The sequence below is a fragment of the Aquarana catesbeiana genome, linkage group LG05 (assembly GCF_042186555.1).
Source record: "Aquarana catesbeiana isolate 2022-GZ linkage group LG05, ASM4218655v1, whole genome shotgun sequence".
NCBI classification, from domain to species: domain Eukaryota; kingdom Metazoa; phylum Chordata; class Amphibia; order Anura; family Ranidae; genus Aquarana; species Aquarana catesbeiana.
In genome coordinates this window covers 63,033,483-63,051,074 of record NC_133328.1, presented here as the reverse complement: position 1 = coordinate 63,051,074, position 17,592 = coordinate 63,033,483, and the positions used below count along the sequence as shown (strand labels likewise).

The 17,592-nt window shown below is 45.9% G+C and overlaps 1 protein-coding gene across 2 annotated transcripts in view; it reads right to left on the bottom strand.

The window, feature by feature from the left end:
• Positions 1 to 3,368: 3,368 nt before the first annotated feature.
• Positions 3,369 to 17,592, bottom strand: part of LOC141144293 (uncharacterized) — a 157,192-nt gene continuing 142,968 nt past the window's right edge. For both annotated transcript variants that reach the window (XM_073629824.1, XM_073629825.1), the window contains 2 exons: positions 3,860 to 5,182; positions 3,369 to 3,775 (listed from right to left, as the gene is read on the bottom strand). In XM_073629824.1, the coding sequence (XP_073485925.1) occupies positions 3,387 to 3,775; positions 3,860 to 4,292 (822 nt within the window). In that variant the 5' untranslated portion in view covers positions 4,293 to 5,182 and the 3' untranslated portion in view covers positions 3,369 to 3,386. The remainder of the gene's footprint in view (positions 3,776 to 3,859; positions 5,183 to 17,592) is intronic.

Here is a 17,592-nt window from a genome sequence, read left to right as displayed (position 1 = left end):
TTTAGTACACGCCCCACACTATATAAGGCCGCCTGGAAGTCGGCCTTGTGTAGTGTGTTCTGCCGTGCTGAGAGATAGAGAGAGAGAGACAGTGTCATTTCATTTGAGTAGGCAGGCGAGTCAGTTAGCTGCAGTCAGTGTATTGTGTATATATATATGCATCCCAGGTGTTGTATATATATATATATATATATATATATATATATATATATATACACACTGTATTCAGTTTAGTTAAATCGTTCCTGTTATTCTCTTCCTAATATACTTACAGGCAGGCAGCTGCAGTATTTTCAGTCAGTGTACTGTATCCTGTGCACAGTGTGCAACTAAAGCTAAAATGCAGCCAATTGCTGGTGTTCTCTTCCTAATATACTTACAGGCAGGCAGCTGCAGTATTTTCAGTCAGTGTAATGTATCCTGCACACAGTGTGCAACTAAAGCTAACTGCAGCCAATTGCTAGTGTTCTCTTCCTAATATACTTACAGGCAGGCAGCTGCAGTATTTTCAGTCAGTGTACTGTATCCTGCACACAGTGTGCAACTACAGCTAAATGCAGCCAATTGCTGGTGTTCCCTTCCTAATATGCTTACAGGCAGGTACCTGCAGTATTTTCAGTCAGTGTACTGTATCATGCGCACAGTGTGCAGCTAAAGCTAACTGCAGCCAGTTGCTGGTGTTCTCTTCCTAATATGCTTACAGGCAGGCAGCTGCAGTATTTTCAGTCAGTGTACTGTATCCTGCGCACAGTGTGCAACTAAAGCTAACTGCAGCCAATTGCTGGTGTTCTCTTCCTAATATGCTTACAGGCAGGCAGCTGCAGTTTTTTCAGTCAGTGTACTGTATCATGCGCACAGTGTGCAGCTAAAGCTAACTGCAGCCAGTTGCTGGTGTTCTCTTCCTAATATGCTTACAGGCAGGCAGCTGCAGTATTTTCAGTCAGTGTACTGTATCCTGCGCACAGTGTGCAACTAAAGCTAACTGCGGCCAATTGCTGGTGTTCTCTTCCTAATATACTTACAGGCAGGCAGCTGCAGTTTTTTCAGTCAGTGTACTGTATCCTGCCCACAGTGTGCAACTAAAGCTAACTGCATCCAATTGCTGGTGTTCTCTTCCTAATATGCTTACAGGCAGGCAGCTGCAGTATTTTCAGTCTGTGTACTGTATCCTGCGCACAGTGTACAACTAAAGCTAACTGCAGCCAATTGCTTGTGTCCTCTTCCTAATATACTTACAGGCAGGCAGCTGCAGTATTTTCAGTGTACTGTATCCTGCGCACAGTGTACAACTAAAGCTAACTGCAGCCAATTGCTGGTGTTCTCTTCCTAATATACTTACAGGCAGACAGCTGCAGCATTTTCAGTTAGTGTACTGTATCCTGTGCACAGTGTGCAACTAAAGCTAACTGCAGCCAATTGCTGGTGTTCTCTTCCTAATATACTTACAGGCAGGCAGCTGCAGTTTTTTCAGTCAGTGTACTGTATCCTGTGCACAGTGTGCAACTAAAACTAACTGCATCCAATTGCTGGTGTTCTCTTCCTAATATGCTTACAGGCAGGCAGCTGCAGTATTTTCAGTCTGTGTACTGTATCCTGTGCACAGTTTACAACTAAAGCTAACTACAGCCAATTGCTTGTGTCCTCTTCCTAATATACTTACAGGCAGGCAGCTGCAGTATTTTCAGTCAGTGTACTGTATCCTGCGCACAGTGTACAACTAAAGCTAACTGCAGCCAATTGCTGGTGTTCTCTTCCTAATATACTTACAGGCAGACAGCTGCAGCATTTTCAGTCAGTGTACTGTATCCCAGACATGGGGGTAAGTCACACATGTGCAAGTCACAAGCAAGTCTCAAGTCTTAACCTTCAAGTCATAAGCAAGTCCCAAGTTACTGTGGCGAAAAGCAAGCAAGTCAAGTCGAGTCCCTGCTAGAAGTCAAGCAAGTCAAGTCATTTATTTTGGTCAAGTCACAAATTAAGTCAAAATACTGATCTACTCCATTTCCATCCTTTAAATGAGTTAAAAGTAAGTTTTCAGGAAAGGTTTTGTTTTATTTTCAACATTAACAAAACTGCTTAGTGCTTTTTTCTTGGCATATTAAAGAAACACTTTGAATGCCCAAATAGCAGACAAGGAGCAGAACACTCAGCAATTAAATGGCCAACAAGCCTGAAAAAATGTAGTCCTTGCTGAGGGGGAAAATAATTAAGCTCAAAGTTTGAACTTGACACAATGCCAATATCTGGACACTTGAATGGTGATGAGAATAATAGTATTCTCATCACCATTCTTCAAGTGTCCAGATATTGGCAATTTGGCATTGTGTCAAGTTCAAACTTTGAGCTTAGTTATTAGAATAGAAAAAAGAGGGAGAAACACCCGCGCAATGGGATGCATGCAATGGAATAAAAATTTAAAAATTAAAGAATGTTGTTGGAACTGCTGCCACTACCGATTACTTCCACTAGGTGGAGTAAGATATAAGAAAAAAGGAATAGAAGTAGATAGCGCTGTTTCCAAGCCTGGTGAATTCAAATGTGTTATAAAGGTCCTGGATGTGCATAAGTCAAGTTGGTTGTCTGACTTAATAAAGTGCAGTGTGTGCTCTAAAAAAGATATAACTTAATCCGTATAAATATAATATATCCATATATAAATGAATCCTATTTTTAAATTAAAAATATTTGTGCAAAATTATGTGATCCATAACGTAAATCGATAATGTACATATGAAGTGAACAAACAAATATATATAATCAAGTGCTTTCAGTGCTGCTAGGATCTGGTGAGTGCAATCAATCACTATTAGAACACGGATTAAGGCACGCACTGAAAGGTTTACTCATTGGAATATCCATCAGAATCCAGGGGGTTTTTTTGTAGCAGCACTGAAAGCACTTGATTATATATATTTGTTTGTTCACTACATATGTACATTATCGATTACGTTATGGATCACATAATTTTGCACAAAAATTTTTAATTTAAAAATAGGGTTCATTTATATATGGAGATATTATATTTATACGGATTAAGTTATATCTTTTTTAGAGCACACACTGCACTTTATTAAGTCAGACAATCAACTTGACTTATGCACATCCAGGACCTTTATAGTAATTCCATGGGATAAACATTCACTAAATACTATAGGCAACATCTTTACAATCTTTCCCACTCCATACTGCCCTCCCACTAAGGGAATAACACATTTGAATTCACCAGGCTTGGAAACAGTGCCTATCTACTTCTATTCCTTTTTTCTTAGTTATTAGAATAGCCACTTAAAATGCATTGCATTTGCAAAAAATAGTATTCTCACTTCTCAGAATACTATTTTTTGCAAATGCAATGCATGTTAAGTGGCTATTCTCAGAATAGCCACTTAACATACATTGCATTTGCAAAAAATTAAATTTGAAAGTACTTTCTCGCTCAGTTGTGAGTGATGGGGTCGCATTATCACCCCACCATGGCTAAACACACGTTCAACAGGTTCGCTTGATGCAGGGACTGACATTACTCTTACCGCTACCCTGAACAAAGAGGGGAGCATGTGCCTGTTCATGGCCCAAAACTGAAGGCAGCTCTGTCCATCACAAATGTCTAAATACTGGTTCAGCTGAATTTGGGGACTGGAACATGAATCTCTCTTCTGTTTTTTGCGGTATGCTGTGAACAGCCCAGATTGACTCTCTGACTCTGCCACTGGCATTTGCTCGTCTTCATCGGTGGTTGTTGCGGTGGGCTTGCAGTCCTCTTTGAGAATCAAGTCTGAAAAACACAAGCATAAAACAGTGACTCAATGCACTCAGGTGTTATTACTGCAAACGGGTTATTACCAAAAACATAACATACTTTTTATCATCGCAGACACAGCCTCCTTGACATTTTCGGTAGCCAAAACATCATGGGTCAACCACATGGTGCCAAATGAAGGATCCAGCAGAGCAGCTTTTAGGTATAGAGGGTCAGAGAAGGGCAAGGTTGCTACATCATTCTGTTCATCTGCCATCCTCACATTGACAAAGATCCCTTCGAATCGTCTTTGGAGTGATTCTTGCAGGCTACGGATCAAGCCACCAAGGTAGCGCATGCTCTCTTTATGATTTTCCAAGTGGTGATTCAGAGAAAGGATACAGGGTACAACAGCACTTATTGTCACAAGTTTTTCTCCCTGTGAGAGGTCTGTGGCTTCTCCAAAAGGTTGAAGGACATCCACGAGTTCCTTAATCTGATTCCACTCTCTAGCTGTGAATACAGTCTCTTTGTGTCCCCCATCTTCAAGCATTCTAGTCAGTTTCAGCTGGTCACAGCTGACCACTGATTTCAAACTCCTCCTCAAATTTTTCCTTGAAAGAGGTGCTTGTGTGTAACAAGGAGCTCAACCTGGAAGCTTTGGCGAGAGCTGCATTGACTAATTTAGTCTCTTTAAGTCCATCACCTATTACCAATTGAAGCGTGTGTGCAAAACATTGAAGTCTAGTCGTAGTTTTTGCACTCAAATAATTGTCAAACATCTCCTGTTCTTCCACTGACAGGTCATTCCAAATGTCTGAATCATCAAGGTCATCGTCTTCATCTAGCTGTCCTGGAAAACATGTAGTGAATGCTTTTTTCATGTTTGCGGCGTTGTCACAGATGATGTGGTCTACCTTTTTTTTAATCTTGTACTCTTCACATATATGCTCAAATTCCTCACAAATTCTTTCCCCTGTATGGGGACCTTTGAAGCGGTTGCACGCACGCAACTGTGATTTTAACTGAAGACGGTCATCCTCAATGTTGATCCAGTGCACTATGACTCCAAGAAAGCCTCTCATCCTGCGGTCTGACCATATATCTACAGTCACTGACAGATGATCTACCACTTCGAGTTCATTTTTCAGCTTCATTTTCCTATCTGCCACCAGATTGTCAAGCTTGCCAGTAATTGTTCTTCTACTTACTGGAGAGTACTTGTTGTCTACTATTGACAAAAAGCGACAAAAGCTTTGATGTTCAATGATGGACAGTGGCATGTTGCAGTTTATAATGAGGTCTGACAGGATTGAGTTTGTAATTGTCTTTTGCTGCTGGTGGTTGCAGTGGTATAGCTGCACAGTCCCCTGTGCGATGAATTGTGAGATTTGAGGCTGGGTATCATCAAAAGTCCTTTTGGTATGGATGTACTCTTCATATCTATAGAGTAAACAGAAGAGAGATAGAAAAAAAAGTTAGCTATGTGATTTATTGATTTGAACAACAATACACTCTGCTCCCACCTAAAGTGGGATGTAGGCCTAATTTGCATATATATATATATATATATATACACAGGTAAAAGCCAGTAAATTAGAATATTTTGAAAAACTTGATTTATTTCAGTAATTGCATTCAAAAGGTGTAACTTGTACATTATATTTATTCATTGCACACAGACTGATGCATTCAAATGTTTATTTCATTTAATTTTGATGATTTGAAGTGGCAACAAATGAAAATCCAAAATTCCGTGTGTCACAAAATTCGAATATTACTTAAGGCTAATACAAAAAAGGGATTTTTTAGAAATGTTGGCCAACTGAAAAGTATGAAAATGAAAAATATGAGCATGTACAATACTCAATACTTGGTTGGAGCTCCTTTTGCCTCAATTACTGCATTAATGCGGCGTGTCATGGAGTCGATGAGTTTCTGGCACTGCTCAGGTGTTATGAGAGCCCAGGTTGCTCTGATAGTGGCCTTCAACTCTTCTGCGTTGTTGGGTCTGGCATTCTGCATCTTCCTTTTCACAATACCCCACAGATTTTCTATGGGGCTAAGGTCAGGGGAGTTGGCTGGCCAATTTAGAACAGAAATACCATGGTCCGTAAACCAGGCACGGGTAGATTTTGCGCTGTGTGCAGGCGCCAAGTCCTGTTGGAACCTGAAATCTCCATCTCCATAGAGCAGGTCAGCAGCAGGAAGCATGAAGTGCTCTAAAACTTGCTGGTAGACGGCTGCGTTGACCCTGGATCTCAGGAAACAGAGTGGACCGACACCAGCAGATGACATGGCACCCCAAACCATCACTGATGGTGGAAACTTTACAGTAGACTTCAGGCAACGTGGATCCTGTGCCTCTCCTGTCTTCCTCCAGACTCTGGGACCTCGATTTCCAAAGGAAATGCAAAATTTGCTTTCGTCAGAAAACATGACTTTGGACCACTCAGCAGCAGTCCAGCTCTTTTTTTCCTTAGCCCAGGTGAGACGGTTTTCGCGCTGTTTCTTGGTCAACAGTGGCTTGACACGAGGTATGCGGCAGTTGAAACCCATGTCTTTCAAGCGTCTCTTGGTGGTGGATCTTGAAGCACTGACTCCAGCAGCTGTCCACTCCTTGTGAATCTCCCCCACATTTTTGAATGGGTTTTTTTTCACAATCTTGACTAGGGCGCGGTGATCCCTATCGCTTGTACACTTTTTCTGACCACAGTTTTTCCTTCCCTTTGCCTCTCTATTAATGTGTTTGGACACAGAGCTCTGAGAACAGCCAGCCTCTTCAGCAATAACCTTTTGTGTCTTTCCCTCCTTGTGCAATGTGTCGATGGTCGGCTTTTGGACAGCTGTCAAATCTGAAGTCTTCCCCATGTTTGTGTAGGCTTCAGAACTGGACTGAGAGACCATTTAAAGCCCTTTGCAGGTGTTTTGAGTTAATCAGCTGATTAGTTTGTGGCACCAGGTGTCTTCAAAATTTAACCCTTACACAATATTCGAATTTTGTGACACACGGAATTTTGGATTTTCATTTGTTGCCACTTCAAATCATCAAAATTAAATGAAATAAACATTTGAATGCATCAGTCTGTGTGCAATGAATAAATATAATGTACAAGTTACACCTTTTGAATGCAATTACTGAAATAAATCAAGTTTTTCAAAATATTCTAATTTACTGGCTTTTACCTGTATATATACACGTGACGTTACTGTACCTACTTTTCTTTGTGGGTTTTGTAGTGACGGATGAAGTTGGATGTTGTGGTGGACGTGTCTCTTATTTTTGAGTTGCAGACCTTGCATATCGCCGTTCTCTTCTTTTCACCAACATCTAAAACATAATCCTTAAATCCAAATTTAATTATTTTTTTTTTCTCCCTCCATTATAGCTGCCTTGTGCGTTGATCTGTCAGGGGTGGATCCAGAGTTTGCTGTCGGGACGGTCAGGGCACTGCCAGAAAATAAGGTGTTGCTGCTTAGTACACTAGTACTTACAGAACTATTTTTAATGTATTATATATATACGTGATTGCATCTGCAATCATATCTGCATCCTGCAATCATTAGTACAGGCCACTGGCCAGGGCCCTGCTAGCTGCTACATCACTAGTGCAGATTTGCAGAAGCTGCAGGTCTGTTTTATGCAGTGCCAAGCAAGCTAATGCTTCCCTGCAAAGTTTACAGGGAAGTTTTCAGGGAAGCATTTGCTTGGCACTGCATCAAACAAACCTGCAGCTTCTGCAAATCTGTTTCCTCCTCCTCGGCTCCGGGCTCTGTGCTTTTTCTTCTGTGCTGCGACGACCACTGCACTGACCCCCATTCTCAAACCAGTTCCTCCCTGAGTCGTGTGACTGTCCCTGCTCCAGTGCCCCCTCAGTAGAAGAATAATAGTCTGCCATGACTTACTCTATGGCTGCTGGACTGGACTCCACTCAGATTCAGTCAGTCGGTTAGGCTTGGCTGGCTCCTTGGGCAACTTCCAGTTCCTTCTTCCTCCCCCATCGTGAGGCCCGCGACTCACGCTGCTGGCTCTGCACACTTGTACAGAATCCCAGCCCCTCCCTCAGAGATCACTCCGCAGCAGGAGGGGGGTGGCGCCGCGGCCTGGCCGGACGGAATACAGAGACCTGTACAGCCTAGGAGGAGAGACTGCAGCGCAGTCATCATCAAATAAAAAAAAAGTCTGCGGCGGCCGCGAACACTGCAAGCGCCGCTCGCGGACACCTATGCGATCCCCGCCCACAATGTTAGCAAGCTGTATTTGTGCGGGCAGAAGCCGGGACTCGGGGGAGCTTTCTTTTGTGGGGGGGGCGGCTTTTGCCTAGGCCAAGACACAGCACTGGTGGTGCCAAGTCATTGCAAGTCATTGCAAGTCAAATAGCCCAAGTCAAAGTCAAGTCGCAAGTCATTAGTGGCAAGTCAAAGTCAAGTCGAGTCATTTATTTAATTTTGTCAAGCAAGTCGCAAGTCCTCAAACAGGTGACTCGAGTCCGACTCGAGTCAAGTCATGTGACTCGAGTCCCCCACCTCTGCTGTATCCTGTGCACAGTGTGCAACTAAAGCTAACTTCAGCCAATTGCTGGTGTTCTCTTCCTAATGTGCTTACAGGCAGACAGCTGCAGTATTTTCAGTCAGTGTACTGTATCCTGTGCACAGTGTGCAACTAAAGATAACTGCAGCCAATTGCTGGTGTTCTCTTCCTAACATACTTACAGGCAGGCAGCTGCAGCATTTTCAGTCAGTGCTCTGTATCCTGCGCACAGTGTGCAACTAAAGCTAACTGCAGCCAATTGCTGGTGTTCTCTTCCTAATATACTTACAGGCAGGTGGCTGCAGTATTTTCAGTCAGTGTACTGTATCCTGCGCACAGTGTGCAACTAAAGCTAACTGCAGATAATTGCTGGTGTTCTCTTTCTTTTTTTTTTTGAAAATCTTTTTATTGAGTATAAGACATACAAACAAATAACAACATTAAACCTGCCACAGCATTGGGACTAGACCCACCCAGGAGTCAGTGCCAGCCGGCCATTGGGCTGCATCCAGCATTAATATCATACAGCTGTAGCACGTCCGAAAGAAAAGAACAACAGACAAACCTAGTGCGGTATTGGCTCCTGCTCAATTAAAGTATTTCAGGATCAGATTCATCAGTTGAGACCCAAGGGACAATATTAGATATCAAATAAACCCATATCAAAGATTACATTACCAAAAAATCAACCAATGTATCAGTATCACTTTCTCCCGTAGAGTGGTTCTCTTTCTAATAATACCTCAGGCAGGCAGTTGATTCAGCTAGCTGCAGTATATTAGTGTACTGGGCACAGTGTGCCACTAAAGCTAACTGCAGACAATTGATGGTGTTCTCTTTCTATTAATACTACAGGCAGGCAGGCGATTCAGCTAGCTGCTATATAATCATTATATATATATATATATATATATATATATATATATATATACATCCCAGCTTTGTGCAGCTACATCTCACTGCAGGCCATTCCTTGTGTACCTATTCCAATACATCAAAGACAGTATGTCTGGAAGGCCAACAAGGAGAGGCAGACAGTCACAGGCCAATAAAAGAGGGCAAGCAGGCTCTGTGTCTAGAGGCAACAGTGCTGATCATAGATATGGTGCATCCTCATCAGCACGTGGCCGTGGGGCATGCTTGTCCTTTTTCTCGTCAGCTGGCCATGTTGAGCCACAACATGCTGAAGAGTTGGTACAGTGGATGACCAAGCCGTCCTCATCCTCCTCATCCTCTGTCACCCAGGCTACCTTGGCTGCCAATGCAGGTGCCAAAGCGGCCTCTTCCTCGGACGCGAGGTCATCATCAGTTACTCGTTCCCTAGCCCCACTGGAGGAGTCCCCCAAACTTTTCAACCACAGTGTTGGGTACATGCTGCAGGAGGATGCGCAGCGTTTTGAAGGCTCCGATGATGGTACCCAGCTTGAGGAAGGCAGTAACGTGAGCCCAGAGAAAGGGGTTGCCCAAGAAGGCCAACAAACTGGCAGTCATGTTCCCCTAGCTGCAGCATACAGCCAGGTTTGCTCCAGTGACAAGGAGGGAAGGAATGATGAGCTCACTGACTCTACGTGAGTGCCTGATAGGAGAGAGGAGGAGGAGGAGGCACATATCCAACAAGGCAGGATGTCCTCCAGGGGCCAGCTTAAGGGCAGCCAACTAACTGCAGCATACCGCAGAGCTCTGCAAGTGCAGGGTGTCGGTGATTCCACATGTTATTCCAAAAGTTCTTCGGTGTGGGCCTTTTTTGAGACAGCAGATCACACCGTTGCTATTTGCAACATATGTCTGAAGTATATCAAGCGTGGACTAGACAGCAAGCACTTGGGCACCACATGCTTAATCAGATATATGTCGAGCTCCCATGCAGCCCATTGGCAACACTACCTAAAAGACCCACACAAAAGAACAAGGCGGACCTCTCCTTGCTCCTCCTCATCAGCTGGGATCTCCAACCCCACTATACCTTCAGTCCTCTCAGAAACCTGCACTGAGAGGAATGAAGGTGTAGAATTAGGTGTGCCACTGCCAAGTACTTGCGGGCAATCTGCTATCGGTACACCAACGTCCGATTCTAGCAGGCAGATTTTCCTACTCCAGTTGCTCCAAGAAGTTCGCTCCCAGGCATCCACATGCCCAGCGGTTGAATGCTAGCTTGGCTAAATTGCTAGCACTTCAACTGCTGCCTTTTCAGTTGGTAGACTCTGCCCCCTTCCGTGAGTTTGTGGAATGTGCGGTACCTCAGTGGCAGGTTCCCAAACACCACTTTTTTTCACAGAAGGCGATTCCGGCTCTCTACCGGCACGTGGAAGGCAATGTCCATGCCTCGCTGGACAGGGTGGTCAGCGGTAAGGTGCATATTACCGCTGACTCATGGTCCAGCAGGCATGGACAGGGACATTACCTATCTTTCACCGCACACTGGGTGACTCTGCTGGCAGCTGGGAAGGATGCAGGACAGGGTGCAGTAGTGTTGGAGGTTTATCCACCACCACGCCTCCAAAATTCTACCAGTGGTGATTCTGCCACACCTCTCTCCTCCATCCGCTCCTCTTCTTCTTCCTCCATGGCCTCTTCCTGTGCTGATTTGTCCTCAGAACCAGCGGTGCTCCGTAGGCGTTCAAGGGGCTACGCAAGCACGCAGGCAAAAAGATGCCATGCGGTGCTTGGGCTGGTGTGCTTGGGGGACAGAAGCCACACTGGGGCAGAGATTCTGTCAGCTCTGCAGGGGCAGGCTCAAAGGTGGTTGAAGCCATGCCAGCTTAAGGCAGTAATGGTGGTTTACGACGATGGCACCAACCTCCTCTCTGCCCTCCAACAGGGACAACTGACCCATGTCCCCTGTTTGGCTCATGTCCTTAACTTGGTGGTGCAGCGGTTCTTGGGCAGGTACCCGGGCTTACAGGATGTGCTGAAGCAGGCCAGGAAAGTCTGTGTTCATTTACGCCAGTCATATAATGCCAGTGCTCGGCTGGCCGACCTCCAAAAGGAATATAACCTGCCCAATAACCGCCTCATCTGTGACATGCCCACCAGGTGGAACTCAACATTGGCCATGCTGCAGCGGCTGCACACGCAGCAGAGGACCTTCAATGAATACCTGTGCGACTATGGCACCAGGACAGGGTCAGGGGAGCTTGTTTTTTTCCCCCACGCCAGTGAGCCATGATCAGGGATGCATGCACTGTTCTGTCACCATTTGAAGAGGCCATGAGGACGGTGAGCAGTGACAGTGATGCATCAGTAACACTGTCCCTCTTGTCCACCTGTTGGAGCACACGCTGCGTGGAATAATGGACAGGGCACTTGAGGCAGAACAGAGGCAGGAAGAGGAGGACTTCCTTACCTCCCAAGGCCCCCTTTATCCAGACAGTGTTCCAGCGTGCCTGCCGATCACACAGGATGAGGAGGAGGATTGTGTCAGCATGGAAGTGGGGCCTAGCACTCAGCATCAACAGCAGTCTTCAAGGGATCATTTACAGTCTGAAGAAATCCATGGACTTGTACATGGCTGGGAGGAGGTGGTTAGAGAGAGGACTCTGGACCGAATGCCTCAGCAAATCTACGCTGCATGCCTCCCTAATCCTGCAAAGCCTGCAGAAGGATCCTCATTGTAACGGAACATCCCACACTCCTCTTGAGTGCTTCCATCAGTATATCGCTTCCTAAGTCCTGGAACACGAGTCTAATAGATCTGGCTATAAGAATCCCCAAGAACCAGACAACACCAGTCTTGGAGTACATCAAGAATAACCTTTTATTTGAGATCTCACACAAATATATACAGCAGGATGACTAAAGCCTAACCTAATTAACATGAGCTAATTATTCTCTGGCATGCTGCTGAACATGTTCTAGCAGTTTGCTGTATGCCCTTTCCAGATGCTGTTCCTTCCTTAGCAAATGGTCCAGATCAGGTTTGAGCTCTGAGACCCCTGCAAGACCGAGCATAGCCTCTCTATATTCTTGCAGGTCCTCAAGGGTAAGTTCTCCTTCATCGCCAAACACAAAACAATCTGTAAGGCTCTCCCACAGCAATCCAGGACCTCTAAAGTCATATCCCTCCGGAGAGCATTCTGTTGTCTCCCCTAAATATCCCTGCTCTGCGTGCCATTGCAGAGCCCGATAATGATTGTCCAGCTCTATCTCCTGCTGGACCAGCCTGTCCAACTCAGTCACCCATTGCTTCTGGGGCCGCTCTCCCAGGAATGCCATCCGCAATGCCCGTTGGTCACTGGCTCATTGCTCTTGGGTTGGAAAGCACTTGCCCTGTTTTATACCAGCGAGCTGGAGGGTTCCAATCCAGAGCTCCACCCGAATCTGCTGCCTGAGCTCTAGGTATTCATCCTCAGACACAGTCCAGGTGTATGCTGAAAGGACGATCCGCAGCAGCCCCGGGAACTCTGGTGCCAGGTCCATATGTCCGCTGGGGTGACCGAAGTCTGCTATCCTGATCTTGGATCCAGGTGGAGGTTTGTCCCAGACTGCAGGAAGCGTCCCACTGCTTGCCACCAATGTAACAGAACGTCCCACACTCCGCTTGGGTGCTTCCGTCAGTATATCGCTTCCTAAGTCCTGGAACACGAGTCCAATGGATCTGGCTATAGGAACCCCCAAGAACTAGACAACACCAGTCTTGGAGTACATCAGGAATAGCCTTTTATTTGAGATCTCACACAAATATATGCAGCAGGATGACTAAAACCTAACCTAATTAGCATGAGCTAATTATCTAATCCTTTATCCAGCCTAGGTGACTGAGACATGACCTTTTGGACAGACTTTTGGTCACCGAGCTTCACACAGTAGCAGAGTTAATTAACACAAACAACAATGGGTGAAAAGACTCTTAAGAGCCCACACTAGACTTATTTACAATAAACACATTATAGCAGACTACAAACAGGTGACTGAAGTTGATGACGTTAGCATCTAACATTATGAGTCCCAACAGTATGAATCAGTCACTATTCTAATATGGCAAATAAAGGGTTCCCAGAGTCTGTGTGTCTTGGGGGGACATGGACCTGAATCCAAAGTAACACCTCCTCCAGTGTCCCCAGGCATACAGCTCACAAAGAGCACCGTTCCCCCAAATGCCAGAGCCCATAATCGGTGGGCAAGAGGCTGGCATTCAGTCCCCTCCAAAAGCCTCTGTCCCGGGTGTCAAGGAGAGGGATAATTACTGGCTGGCAACCCTTCTTGATCCACGTTACAGGGGTAAGGTTGCGGACCTTATCTTGCCATCGCAGAGGGAGCAGAGGATAAAACATCTTTAGGAGGCCTTGCAGAAAGGTTTTTGCAACGCGTTTCCAGAGCCTGGGAGGTTACAATTTCCTGGTCCTCCTGGACAACGTGTTGCTGATGCTTTGATCAGTCACAGAAGGAGCGGTGGAGAAGGTGGCCGTCTGACCGATGCGTTCAGACAATTTTTTAGTCCGCAGCCCCAAGGTATGATCGGTTCCAGCAACCATCACCATTGTCTGATTCACATGGTGCAGGAATACCTAGGAGCAAGATCAGACTTGGACACCTTTCCCACTGAAAATCCTCTGGGTTACTGGGTCTTGAGAATGGATCACTGGCCAAAGCTTGCACAGTATGCAAATGAACTACTGGCCTGTCCTGCATCCAGCGTTCTTTCGGAATGCGCATTCAGTGCTGCTGGAGGCTCCAACTAGAGTATCTGTGAGGGGTTGCAGTGTTGTGGCACGAGCACCAGTGCCCAAGGCCCAACTTTTCCGCCCCTGTTTAACAGGGGCGTGTAATTACAATTTTTGATGCAATACTTTGCAGCAGGGCTCATTCCTGCACTCCAACTAGAGTATCTGTGAGGGGTTGCAGTGTTGTGGCACCAGCACCAGTGCCCAAGGCCCAATTTTTCTGCCCCTGTTTAACAGGGGCGTGTAATTACAATTTTTGATGCAATACTTTGTAGCAGGACTCATTCCTGTGCTCCAACTAGAGTATCTGTGAGGGGTTGCAGTGTTGTGGCACCAACACCAGGGCCTTAGGCCCAATTTTTCAGCCCCTGTTTGACAGGGGCATGTAATTACAATACATGATCTAATATTTCACAGCAGGGCCTGTTTCTGCGCCCACCAAGAGTAACTGTGAGGCCTTACAGTGTTGTGGCAACACCACCACACTGTCCACCACCAAAGGCCCAATTTTTCTGTCCCTGTTCAACAGGGGCATATAATTACTATTCTTGATCTAATATTTCACAGCAGGGCCTGTTCCTGCGCCCACCAAGAGTAACTGTGAGGCTTACAGTGTGGTGGCAACACCAACACCTAAGGCCCAAATTTCTGCAGAGTATATAGGGCAGGCCCCTACTTTCAAACATCCAACTTACAAACGACTCCTACTTGCAAACGGAAGGAGACAACAGGAAGTGAGAGGAAATCTACCCCTAGGAAAGGAAATTCTCTCCTGTAATGCCCCGTACACACGGTCGGATTTTCCGATGTAAAATGTCCGATCGGAGCGCGTTGTCAGACATTCTGACCGTGTGTGGGCTCCATCGGACATTTTCCATCGGATTTTCCGACACACAAAGTTTGAGAGCAGGCTATAAAATTTTCCGACATCAAAATCCGATCGTGTCAATTCCGACCGTGTGTGGCCAGTTCCGACGCACAAAGTGCCACGCATGCTCAGAAGAAATTCCGAGACGGAACAGCTCGGTCTGGTAAAATTAGCGTTCGGAATGGATACAGCACTTTCGTCACGCTGCAATGTCAAAAATGGTTTAATACAGCGCACTCTCTTCTTCTTTATAATGTGAGAAGAATGAAGTTGTTTTGCTGCTGATATTCACACAGACTTCTCACAAACTTATTTTTTTATTATTTATCGGGATTCCCTCAATATATTTTGATTTGTCACATCCGACCAAATTATTTTTGGGTTGTTTTATTTATTTATTTTTTTTTAGGTTTGTATTTTTTTCAAGGCTGATCTTTGTTTTATTTTTTGGTTAGTTTTACTCCCTAATATTTTTGTGTGTGTTTTGTGTGTCAAGTTACCACAACACCATTGATATCTTGTATTCTTTAATCTCAAGAAGGTTGCTTGGTGTTGGTGTCCCTTGTTAATTTCACATTGTATGTTTGAAATGTACCTGCCTCCTCACAAACAAACTGTCCTTTTTGAAGGAAAACACACATAGGCAAGTATAATTGAAACAAAAAAAGAACCAAACAAAGAGGGAGGCAACGCTGGAGAAACAGCAGACATCAATTATTTAACATCAAAATTGGTGGCCTGAGGAGTCCTTATCTAAGGGAGTGCAGTCTGGTCCAGAAGTCCCAGAGATCTGGAAAGCAGCAGATGACATCTGTGTCCCCAGGCTGTGGTCATACAAGAGTCTGCATCTTTTGCCAGACCAGACTGGACCCAGGTCATCACTTTCTGGTCTTCTTTCCACGCATCCTTCCCGGCTGTGGCTCTGGTGTTGGAGATGTGGCAGGAGGAGGAGTAGAACCTGTAGGATGAGGAGGAGGAGGAGTAGTATTAGGACATGGAGGAGGAGGAGGAGTAGTAGGCAGGGGCATAACTAGAAATAGCAGGGCCCCATAGCAAAATGTTGTATGGGGCCCCCCTGCAAACAGCCCCCCCTACAGCTGCCCTAGTGTCAATGCAGCGTGACCTGTGCCCAATACAGCGTGACCTGTGCCCAATACAGCGTGACCTGTGCCCCATACAGCGTGACCTGTGCCCAATACAGCCTGGTCTGCCTGTGCCCCATACAGCCCCACCTATGCAGAGGAAGAGGCAAGCCACCTGGATCAGCAGAGAGTGGGATTGCCCGCTGTAATAGCTTTCATTTGAATTTCCTGTCTTCCCGGGGCTCATCGTCACATAGCCCCACCTCTTGGCCCGACGCCTTTGATGATGTCACATGTCCCGCATTGGATCGGCGTTCTGTCTATCAAAGGCACCGGGCCAAAAGGTGGAGCTATGTGACGTGAGCCCTGGGAACACTGGAAGTTCTAATGAAAGCTATTACATTGGGCAATTCAGCCCTCTGCTGATATGGACAGGTCGCCTCTTCCTTTCCTCTCTCTTCCCCTGGCTGGGAGACTGTGCCGGCAGTGCTCTTATCCTCACTGGGCCCCACTCAACTGCGGGCCCCATAGTGCCCGCATGGGTCGCTATGGTGGTAGTTACGCCCCTGGTAGTAGGACCTGAAGGAGGAGGAGGACCATGTGTGAGGTCACAAATGTGGGTAGCAGATGTTATTTGGCCCCTCAACCCCTTATTGAGAGCTTCCAAAATTTAAGGACTCACAAAGGAGTCGTTGGCCCTCCTCCATCTGCAGCATTTTGCAGGCAGTTATGCAAGCAAAGTCCTCCTCCACAGTGTGGGGGGTTCTCAGGGCCTCTGTAGCCTTCCAAAAGAGGCCTATGGCAGCCTCCTCCAGGGTACTCCTCTTCCTGCCACTTTGTCTTTGCAGGTGTAGGGGAGGGACCTGGATATCAGGCAGCCTGCTTGGCCCAGCCACCTCCTGGCTGAGACTTCCCTGTGTATGAAAAAGGGACATGGTTGTAATTTTTGCTTCATCAATCACAATCATAAATTAGTACTCCAAACTAACATCTAGTTAACATCATTGATTGGACAACCAGAAATATTTAGAAGAATGCTATACCTGGCTCAAGCTGGACTCCTCCTCATGTTGCTGCCTGGAAGGCCCAGGTTGGGCGTCAGAAGCCTCAGCTGGGGGGGAAGGAAGCGTGGAAGGAAGAGTGGAGAGTGCTGGCCTGGGTTCAGTCTGACCTGCCAGAAAATGCAGCCTGTCATAGTACCACATCCTGGGGACATAGATGTCATCTGCAGCTCCGGATCTCTGGGAATCCTGGACCTTCTTGTACTCCCTTAGATAAGTGCTCCTCAGGCCACCAATTAGGATCTTCAAATAGGTGATGTCTGCCGTGGGGATCACTGTCTTCACAAATTCCAGCAATTGATCCAGCGCTGCCTTCCTCTTTGTTTGGTTCTTATAATGTGGGTGGTTTATCTGCCACAGACAGGGCAGCTCCCTGAACATATCAATGAAGATTGCCATAAAGTCGTTATCTTTCAAGATATCCATTTTCACTGCAAGACACAACACAAGACAAACCCTAATGTCAGGCAAAACTCTACTAATCTTGTTACAATATAGGCCTCAATCTAGAAGCAGTATAGGCCCAAGTTGGGCTCTTACCTTTGTTATCACGATCGTCGCCTCCAATACTCCTTCCTCCACTCACAGGTCGTACGTACTACGCACGCGTGTTACGCTTTATACACACTGCGCATGCATGTAACTCCGCCC